This window comes from Engystomops pustulosus, unplaced genomic scaffold (genome assembly GCF_040894005.1).
Source record: "Engystomops pustulosus unplaced genomic scaffold, aEngPut4.maternal MAT_SCAFFOLD_107, whole genome shotgun sequence".
In the NCBI taxonomy this organism is placed as follows: domain Eukaryota; kingdom Metazoa; phylum Chordata; class Amphibia; order Anura; family Leptodactylidae; genus Engystomops; species Engystomops pustulosus.
Genome location: NW_027284989.1, coordinates 1 through 11,832, shown reverse-complemented (window position 1 = coordinate 11,832; position 11,832 = coordinate 1). Strand labels below are relative to the sequence as shown.

The following is an 11,832-nucleotide window of genomic DNA, read 5'->3' as shown; positions in this document are numbered from 1 at the left end:
CCGCTGAATGGGAGTCTCTCCCTAAAGTGAATATGTCTCTGGCTAAGTTAGCACTTAACTCCTTCTTTCCAGCTGAGGAGGCGACCCTCCTGAAAGATCCTATTGATAGGAAGATGGACTCGTTCATAAGGCGGGCCTATACCCATTCTGCAAATATATGTAAAACCTCTCTGGCTTCTGTTCCGGTGGCAAGGGCATTGAGGATCTGGCTAAGCCAGCTTACCAATGATGTCAGGGATGGTGTATCAAGGAAGGATATTGTAGAGGATATTTCTCTTCTCAAATCAGCGGCAGAGTTTCTTTGCGACTCTCATGTGGATACAATCAAGCTAACATCAGCCAGCCTGGCCTCCATAAATTCTATAAGGCGTGCGCTCTGGATAAAGCTCTGGCCGGGAGATGTCCCCGCTAAAACCCATTTTTGTAATCTACCATTTCAGCCGTCGAGTCTGTTTGGTCCACAGCTGGAAGAGATCCTGAAGGTCATCAATGATGACAAGGGCACTTCTTTCCCCAAGCCTAAGAAAAGAACAGCTTTTAAGTCCTTTCGTTCTAGGCAAAGATCTCCACAAGTCAGAAGACAGTTTAGAAGAGATGACAAAAGGGGTTTCAGGAATCGGTTTGTCCAGAATAAAAAACCTCATTCGGAGCCCTCCAAGAAGTCTGAATTATGACGCCAGGCCTGTCAAAGTCGGAGCAAGGCTTTCCCAGTTTTCCCACATATGGGTCAAAACTTCTTCAGACGCATGGGTCAATTCTCTTGTGAAAAGAGGTTATTCTCTGGAGCTAACCAGCTTTCCTCCAGACAGGTTCTTCATCAACCGATCTGGCGATCTGATTGTTCCTCATCTTCTTCAAGAATTCATACAAAAGGGTGCTTTGGAACCTGTCCCCTATCCCCAGAGAGGTTCAGGCGTGTATTCCAGAGTATTTCCTGTCCCAAAGCAAGGAGGATCTTGGAGGCTGGTGATAGATCTTACTTACCTCAACCAGTTTATTCTGAAGAAGAGATTCAGGATGGAATCAATCAGGACAACCATACCCTTAATCTCCAGGAACTGCTTCATGACGACAGTGGATCTGAAAGATGCGTATCTGCATATTCCAGTACTTCAGAGTCACAGGAAGTTTCTCCGGGTCGCTATACTACAGGACAAAACAGTACTGCATTACCAGTTCACGTGTCTACCCTTCGGTCTGAGTTCAGCACCCAGAGTTTTTACGAAGGTCGCCGTGGTGTTATCGGCAGCCCTCAGGTTACAAGGCATCCAGGTGATACCCTATCTAGACGACTGGCTTCTGATAGCTCAAACGGAGCACTTGATGTACCACGATCTAGCAGTAGTCCTGAAGACTCTGGAGGTTCATGGGTTTGTGGTCAACAAAAAGAAGTCGTCTCTGGTTCCTGCAACCTCTCAGAAATTTCTAGGTTTTATAATAAACTCTTCCAACATGACGCTCTCTTTGTCATCAGCCAGAATTACCGCTCTGAAGAAAGCGATCAAGCATCTGATTCTGCACCCCAGGACAACAATCAGGAAAGCCATGGCAGTCCTAGGTCGAATAACCTCGGCTATAGAAGCAGTCCCGTGGGCAAAAACCCATATGAGGGGTCTCCAAGCGTCCATTCTCTCCCAGTGGTCAAGGAGTCTGCGGTCCTTGGACAAACCAATGACGATCTCAGCCCAAGCTATCAAGGACTTAATCTGGTGGTTCCGAAACCCACTATTAGGCAGATCCATCCAATTCCTTCAGCCAGTGATCCTTACGTCAGACGCATCCAATTGGGGCTGGGGCGCCCTTCTGGAAGGCCAGTGGGTTCAAAAGAGGTGGACACGGTCCGAGTCCAAATTGCCTTCGAACCTCAAAGAAATGAGAGATGTACGTCTGGCACTTCTTCACTTCTCCAGTCTCCTACTCGGGCAAGAAGTTTTGGTCCGATCAGACAACCTGGCAGTTGTCTTCTATATCAACAAGCAGGGGGGCACGAAGAGCCGGTCCCTTGCCAGAGAGTGTTCCCTCCTGATGACCTGGGCCGAGCAGACGGTTCACAACATCTCAGCGATTCATATCAGGGGAGTTTTGAATGTGCAGGCGGATTGGCTGAGCCGCAATCCAGTCAGACCTTCGGAGTGGTCTCTGAACAAACAAGTGTTCCAACAAATTGTCCAGAAAATTGGTCTTCCTCAGATAGACCTGATGGCGTCGAGATCAAACTCTCAGCTTCCCCAGTTTTGCTCCCTGTACAAGCAGGAGAACCCAGTAGTGGTGGATACACTCTCATTCGACTGGACAGACCAATTTCTTTACATATTCCCACCGTTCCCTCTCATTCCGAGAGTGTTACAGAAGATCAGGAGAGAGAAAACGACAATTATAGCCGTGATTCCGTTTTGGCCGAGAAGGGCCTGGTTCCCTCTTCTCCTGTCATTGTCAGAAGGGGAATTCTGGTTTCTCCCTCCCCGGAAGGACTTGCTACTCCAGAACGGGTTCCTTCACCCCAACCCAGCACCTCTCCATCTGGTGGCCTGGAAGCTGAAAGGGGGAATCTAAGAAGGTCGGGGTTTTCGGATGAGGTTATTGACACATTGGCGGCCTCTAGGAAACCGAAGACGTTAAAAGTCTACCAACGTGTCTGGGGAATCTATAAGCAATGGTGCTTATCAAGAAGAGCTTCTTCTACTCATGTTCCTTCCCTCCTTCAATTTCTGCAGGATGGCTTAAAGAAGGGCCTGAAGTTTAATACACTGAAAGTCCATTTTACCGCCATTAATTCTTCCTTAGGCGGAATCTTCTCTGAGAATCTGTTGGTCAGGAGATTCTTCAGGGGTCTGAAGAAGTTAAAGCCTACAGTTATGTCACCTCTACCGTCATGGGATCTTTCTATTGTTTTAAAACATTTATGTCAAGAACCATTCGAACCAATCTCAGATATCCCTCTGCATCTTCTCTCCTGGAAGACTGTTTTCTTGGTGGCCATTTGTTCTGCAAGGAGGATTAGTGAAATCCAAGCCTTCTCCTGTAAGGAACCGTATCTGAGAGTCATGGAAGACTGCATAATTCTTCGTACAATGCCGGGTTTTCTGCCAAAAATACCTTCTCAATCGGCTTTAAATCAAGAGATCTTCCTTCCTGTCCTGGGTACAGATGCCCCGGAAGAAGAGCAAGGGAAGCTTCAAGCCCTGGATGTGAAAAGATCAGTTCTCGCTTATCTCCAGAGGGCAGAAGCTTTTAGGGAATCTGAAGCCCTGTTCTTACAGTTCAGAGGTCCTAATAAGGGAAAACGGGCTAGTAAGTCTACCCTAGCCAGATGGATTAAAGATTCAATTTCCATGTGTTATGATCTAGAAGGCCTTCCATCTCCTCTTAATTTGAAAGCGCATTCAACGAGGTCAACGGCTGCTTCATGGGCGGAAATATCCCATATATCCTTGGAACAAATATGCAAGGCGGCAGTATGGTCGGGTCCTTCAACCTTCGTCAGGCACTATAGGCTCAATGTGGGCCCCGGGGTAGGCTCGGCCTTCGGCAAGAGTGTAATTTGTTCGGCTGCCTCGAAGTAACCCGCCCCTTATGTTCTACTGCTTTTCAAGTCCCATTCAGTGCTGCCGTAGGACGACCAGGAATATCGAAATTTGCTCACCGAAATTTTGGTTTCCTGTAGTCCGTAGGCAGCACAAAGATCCCCCCCAATAAAAAATGCTTATTGCTGCATAAAAAAACATGTGTGTTCATTGGCTCAGGGGTATTTTATAGGGAGTCAGCCTGCCAATCTCTATTGCTAATCAATTGTTATCTTCTGTCCAATAGGAGGACGTGAGACTTAACCCATTCAGTGCTGCCTACGGACTACAGGAAACCAAAATTTCGGTGAGCAAATTTCGATAATATCTTATATCTTATATCTTATATCTCCTCTTATATCTTATATCTTATATCTTATATCTTATATCTCCTCTTATATCTTATATCTTATATCTCCTCTTATATCTTATATCTTATATCTCCTCTTATATCTTATATCTTATATCTCCTCTTATATCTTATATCTTATATCTCCTCTTATATCTTATATCTCCTCTTATATCTTATATCTTATATCTCCTCTTATATCTTATATCTTATATCTCCTCTTATATCTTATATCTCCTCTTATATCTTATATCTCCTCTTATATCTTATATCTCCTCTTATATCTTATATCTTATGTCTCCTCTTATATTTTATATCTTATATCTCCTCTTATATCTCCTCTTATATCTTATATCTCCTCTTATATCTCCTCTTATATTTTATATCTTATATCTCCTCTTATATCTCCTCTTATATCTTATATCTCCTCTTATATCTTATATCTTATATCTCCTCTTATATTTTATATCTTATATCTCCTCTTATATCTCCTCTTATATCTTATATCTCCTCTTATATCTCCTCTTATATCTCCTCTTATATCTTATATCTTATATCTTATATCTCCTCTTATATCTTATATCTCCTCTTATATTTTATATCTTATATCTCCTCTTATATCTCCTCTTATATCTTATATCTCCTCTTATATCTTATATCTTATATCTTATATCTCCTCTTATATCTTATATCTTATATCTCCTCTTATATCTTATATCTCCTCTTATATTTTATATCTTATATCTCCTCTTATATCTCCTCTTATATCTTATATCTCCTCTTATATCTCCTCTTATATCTCCTCTTATATCTTATATCTTATATCTTATATCTCCTCTTATATCTTATATCTCCTCTTATATTTTATATCTTATATCTCCTCTTATATCTCCTCTTATATCTTATATCTCCTCTTATATCTTATATCTTATATCTTATATCTCCTCTTATATCTTATATCTTATATCTCCTCTTATATCTTATATCTCCTCTTATATTTTATATCTTATATCTCCTCTTATATCTTATATCTCCTCTTATATCTTATATCTCCTCTTATATCTCCTCTTATATTTTATATCTTATATCTTATATCTTATATCTCCTCTTATATCTTATATCTTATATCTCCTCTTATATCTTATATCTTATATCTTATATCTCCTCTTATATCTTATATCTTATATCTCCTCTTATATTTTATATCTTATATCTCCTCTTATATCTTATATCTTATATCTCCTCTTATATTTTATATCTTATATCTCCTCTTATATCTTATATCTCCTCTTATATCTTTTTATATCTTATATCTCCTCTTATATCTTATATCTCCTCTTATATCTTATATCTTATATCTCCTCTTATATCTTATATCTTATATCTTATATCTCCTCTTATATCTTATATCTTATATCTCCTCTTATATTTTATATCTTATATCTCCTCTTATATCTTATATCTCCTCTTATATCTCCTCTTATATCTCCTCTTATATCTTATATCTCCTCTTATATCTTATATCTCCTCTTATATCTTATATCTTATATCTTATATCTCCTCTTATATCTTATATCTCCTCTTATATCTTATATCTTATATCTCCTCTTATATCTTATATCTCCTCTTATATCTTATATCTTATATCTTATATCTCCTCTTATATCTTATATCTTATATCTTATATCTCCTCTTATATCTTATATCTTATATCTTATATCTTATATCTCCTCTTATATCTTATATCTCCTCTTATATCTTATATCTTATATCTTATATCTCCTCTTATATCTTATATCTCCTCTTATATCTTATATCTCCTCTTATATCTTATATCTCCTCTTATATCTTATATCTTATATCTCCTCTTATATCTTATATCTTATATCTTATATCTTATATCTCCTCTTATATCTTATATCTCCTCTTATATCTTATATCTCCTCTTATATCTCCTCTTATATCTTATATCTTATATCTCCTCTTATATCTTATATCTTATATCTCCTCTTATATCTTATATCTTATATCTCCTCTTATATCTTATATCTTATATCTCCTCTTATATCTTATATCTTATATCTCCTCTTATATCTTATATCTTATATCTTATATCTCCTCTTATATCTTATATCTTATATCTCCTCTTATATCTTATATCTTATATCTCCTCTTATATCTTATATCTCCTCTTATATCTTATATCTTATATCTCCTCTTATATCTTATATCTCCTCTTATATCTTATATCTCCTCTTATATCTTATATCTCCTCTTATATCTTATATCTTATATCTCCTCTTATATCTTATATCTCCTCTTATATCTTATATCTTATATCTCCTCTTATATCTTATATCTCCTCTTATATCTTATATCTTATATCTCCTCTTATATCTTATATCTTATATCTCCTCTTATATCTTATATCTTATATCTCCTCTTATATCTTATATCTTATATCTCCTCTTATATCTTATATCTCCTCTTATATCTTATATCTTATATCTCCTCTTATATCTTATATCTTATATCTTATATCTTATATCTCCTCTTATATCTTATATCTTATATCTCCTCTTATATCTTATATCTTATATCTCCTCTTATATCTTATATCTTATATCTTATATCTCCTCTTATATCTTATATCTCCTCTTATATCTTATATCTCCTCTTATATCTTATATCTCCTCTTATATCTTATATCTTATATCTCCTCTTATATCTTATATCTTATATCTTATATCTCCTCTTATATCTTATATCTCCTCTTATATCTTATATCTCCTCTTATATCTTATATCTTATATCTCCTCTTATATCTTATATCTTATATCTCCTCTTATATCTTATATCTCCTCTTATATCTTATATCTCCTCTTATATCTTATATCTTATATCTCCTCTTATATCTTATATCTTATATCTTATATCTTATATCTTATATCTTATATCTCCTCTTATATCTTATATCTTATATCTTATATCTCCTCTTATATCTTATATCTTATATCTCCTCTTATATCTTATATCTTATATCTCCTCTTATATCTTATATCTTATATCTCCTCTTATATCTTATATCTCCTCTTATATCTTATATCTTATATCTCCTCTTATATCTTATATCTTATATCTTATATCTCCTCTTATATCTTATATCTTATATCTTATATCTTATATCTCCTCTTATATCTTATATCTTATATCTCTCTTATATCTTATATCTCCTCTTATATCTTATATCTTATATCTCCTCTTATATCTTATATCTTATATCTCCTCTTATATCTTATATCTTATATCTCCTCTTATATCTTATATCTTATATCTCATATCTCCTCTTATATCTTATATCTCCTCTTATATCTTATATCTTATATCTCCTCTTATATCTTATATCTTATATCTCCTCTTATATCTTATATCTCCTCTTATTCTTATATCTTATATCTCCTCTTATATCTTATATCTCTCTTATATCTTATATCTCCTCTTATATCTTATATCTCCTCTTATATCTTATATCTTATATCTCCTCTTATATCTTATATCTTATATCTCCTCTTATATCTTATATCTTATATCCTCTTATCTCTTATATCTTATATCTCCTCTTATATCTTATATCTCCTCTTATATCTTATATCTTATATCTCCTCTTATATCTTATATCTTATATCTCCTCTTATATCTTATATCTATATCTCCTCTTATATCTTATATCTCCTCTTATATCTTATATCTTATATCTCCTCTTATATCTTATATCTTATATCCTTATATCTCCTCTTATATCTTATATCTTATATCTTATATCTCCTCTTATATCTTATATTCCTCTTATATCTTATATCTTATATCTCCTCTTATATCTTATATCTTATATCTCCTCTTATATCTTATATCTTATATCTCCTCTTATATCTTATATCTTATGTCTCCTCTTATATCTTATGTCTCCTCTTATATCTTAATCTTTATATCTCTCTCTTATATCTTATATCTCCTCTTATATCTTATATCTTATATCTCCTCTTTATATCTTATATCTTATATCTTATATCTCCTCTTATATCTTATATCTTATATCTCCTCTTATATCTTATATCTTATATCTCCTCTTATATCTTATATCTCCTCTTAATAAATCCTCTATATCTTATATCTCCTCTTATATCTTATATCTCCTCTTTCCTCTTATATCTTATATCTCCTCTTATATCTTATATCTCCTCTTATATCTTATATCTCCTCTTATATCTCCTCTTATATCTTATATCTCCTCTTATATCTTATATCTCCTCTTATATCTTATATCTTATATCTCCTCTTATATCTTATATCTTATATCTCCTCTTATATCTTATATCTCCTCTTATATCTTATATCTCCTCTTATATCTTATATCTCCTCTTATATCTCCTCTTATATCTTATATCTCCTCTTATATCTTATATCTCCTCTTATATCTTATATCTCCTCTTATATCTTATTATTTCTCACTTGATGAGTTGAATTTCGCGTCTTTTCAGCCACAGAGAACAACCAATGAACGAGCCGGATCTATTCGTTAGCCCCGCCTCCTCAATCTGATTAGTAATCTCGCCCCTTTTATGTGAGTCCGCGATTAGCCCCGCCTCTCTGCGTGTATTCACATTCAACCCCGCCCACTGATTGTTATCAGCCACGCCCCTCCATTACTGTCATAGCTCGGTCCCGCCTTCTTCCGGTGCACAGTCCGCTATTCCCCAGCGCCATGGAGCGGAAGATCGCCCGAGAGTTCCGACACAAGGTGAGGAGTGACGTCACTACGTGTGACCCCCGACAGCCGCACGGTGACGTCATCACATCCGCGGAGGGGGCGCCGCCTGAGACCCCCCAACAACCGTACAGGAGCACGCCCCCTGCCCCACCTCCCAAATACATAGCTCCACCCCTCCACCCCTCCCCCCATATACAGGACCCCCCCGTCCCCTCCCCCCATATACAGGACCCCCCCCGACACCTCCCCCCCATATACAGGACCCCTCCACACCTCCCCCCATATACAGGACCCCCGACACCTCCCCCCCATATACAGGACCCTCCACACCTCCCCCCATATACAGGACCCCTCCACACCTCCCCCCATATACAGGACCCCCCCGACACCTCCCCCCATATACAGGAGCCCCGACACCTCCCCCCATATACAGGACCCTCCACACCTCCCCCCATATACAGGACCCTCCACACCTCCCCCCATATACAGGACCCCCCCGACACCTCCCCCCATATACAGGACCTCTCCACACCTCCCCCCATATACAGGACCCCCCGACACCTCCCCCCATATACAGGACCTCTCCACACCTCCCCCCATATACAGGACCCCCGACACCTCCCCCCATATACAGGACCCCCTGACACCTCCCCCCATATACAGGACCCCCCCCGACACCTCCCCCCCATATACAGGACCCCTCCACACCTCCCCCCATATACAGGACCCTCGACACCTCCCCCCATATACAGGACCCCCGACACCTCCCCCCATATACAGGACCCCCCCCGACACCTCCCCCCCATATACAGGACCCCTCCACACCTCCCCCCATATACAGGACCCCCGACACCTCCCCCCATATACAGGACCCCCTGACACCTCCCCCCATATACAGGACCCCCCGTCCCCTCCCCCATATACAGGACCCCCGACACCTCCCCCCATATACAGGACCCCCCGACACCTCCCCCCCCATATACAGGACCCCCCCGACACCTCCCCCCATATACAGGACCCCTCCACACCTCCCCCATATACAGGACCCCTCCACACCTCCCCCCATATACAGGACCCCCCCCGACACCTCCCCCCATATACAGGACCTCTCCACACCTCCCCCCATATACAGGACCCCTCCACACCTCCCCCCATATACAGGAGCCCCCGACACCTCCCCCCATATACAGGACCCCTCCACACCTCCCCCCATATACAGGACCCCTCCACACCTCCCCCCATATACAGGACCCCCGACACCTCCCCCCATATACAGGAGCCCCGACACCTCCCCCCCCATATACAGGACCCCCCGACACCTCCCCCCCATATACAGGACCCCCGACACCTCCCCCCATATACAGACCCCCCGACACCTCCCCCCATATACAGGACCCCCGACACCTCCCCCCATATACAGGACCCCCGACACCTTCCCCCCATATACAGGAGCCCCGACACCTTCCCCCCATATACAGGAGCCCCGACACCTTCCCCCCATATACAGGACCCCCCGACACCTCCCCCCCATATACAGGACCCCCCACACCTCCCCCCATATACAGGACCCCCCGACACCTCCCCCCATATACAGGAGCCCCGACACCTCCCCCCATATACAGGACCCCCCCCCCGACACCTCCCCCCCATATACAGGACCCCCCGACACCTCCCCCCCCATATACAGGACCCCCCGACACCTCCCCCCCATATACAGGACCCCCGACACCTCCCCCCCCCCCCCCATATACAGGACCCCCGACACCTCCCCCCATATACAGGACCCCCCCCCCCGACACCTCCCCCCCATATACAGGACCCCCCGACACCTCCCCCCCCATATACAGGACCCCCCGACACCTCCCCCCCATATACAGGACCCCCGACACCTCCCCCCATATACAGGACCCCCCGACACCTCCCCCCATATACAGGACCCCCCGACACCTCCCCCCCCATATACAGGAGCCCCGACACCTCCCCCCATATACAGGACCCCCGACACCTCCCCCCCCATATACAGGACCCCCCGACACCTACCCCATATACAGGAGCCCCGACACCTCCCCCCATATACAGGACCCCCCGACACCTCCCCCCATATACAGGACCCCTCCACACCTCCCCCCATATACAGGACCTCTCCACACCTCCCCCCATATACAGGACCCCCCCGACACCTCCCCCCATATACAGGACCCCCGACACCTCCCCCCATATACAGGACCCCCGACACCTCCCCCCATATACAGGACCCCCGACACCTCCCCCCCATATAAAGGATCCCCCACACCTCCCCCCATATACAGGACCCCCCTGACACCTCCCCCCCATATACAGGACCCCCCGACACCTCCCCCCCATATACAGGACCCCCCGACACCTCCCCCCATATACAGGACCCCCCGACACCTCCCCCATATACAGGACCCCCCGACACCTCCCCCCATATACAGGACCCCCCCGACACCTCCCCCCATATACAGGACCCCCGACACCTCCCCCCCATATACAGGACCACCTCCCCCCATATACAGGACCCCCGACACCTCCCCCCATATACAGGACCTCTCCACACCTCCCCCCATATACAGGACCCCCCGACACCTCCCCCCATATACAGGACCCCCCTCCACACCTCCCCCCATATACAGGACCCCCCCCCCGACACCTCCCCCCCATATACAGGACCCCCCGACACCTCCCCCCATATACAGGACCCCCCGACACCTCCCCCCATATACAGGACCCCCCGACACCTCCCCCCATATACAGGACCCCCCGACACCTCCCCCCATATACAGGACCCCTCCACACCTCCCCCCATATACAGGACCCCTCCACACCTCCCCCCATATACAGGACCCCCCCGACACCTCCCCCCCATATACAGGACCCCCGACACTTCCCCCCATATACAGGACCCCCCGACACCTCCCCCCATATACAGGACCCCCGACACCTCCCCCCATATACAGGACCCCCCGACACCTCCCCCCATATACAGGACCCCCCGACACCTCCCCCTATATACAGGACCCCCCGACACCTCCCCCCATATACAGGAGCCCCGACACCTCCCCCCATATACAGGAGCCCCGACACCTCCCCCCCATATACAGGACCCCCCGACACCTCCCCCCCAAATACAG

At 43.0% G+C, this 11,832-nt stretch overlaps 1 protein-coding gene across 1 annotated transcript; it reads left to right on the top strand.

The window, feature by feature from the left end:
- The first annotated feature begins 746 nt into the window (after positions 1–746).
- On the top strand, positions 747–8,707 carry LOC140107051 (uncharacterized). The gene is made up of 2 exons (XM_072131622.1): positions 747–3,870; positions 8,451–8,707. Exon 1 carries the CDS (start codon positions 747–749, stop codon positions 3,561–3,563), a length of 2,817 nt encoding a protein of 938 aa, XP_071987723.1. The 3' UTR covers positions 3,564–3,870; positions 8,451–8,707.
- The last annotated feature ends 3,125 nt before the right edge of the window (positions 8,708–11,832 follow it).

Excerpts from the sequence above, each read along its gene's own strand:
- LOC140107051 (XM_072131622.1), top strand. The coding sequence starts at position 747 with ATGGGTCAATTCTCTTGTGAAAAGAGGTTATTCTCTGGAGCTAACCAG.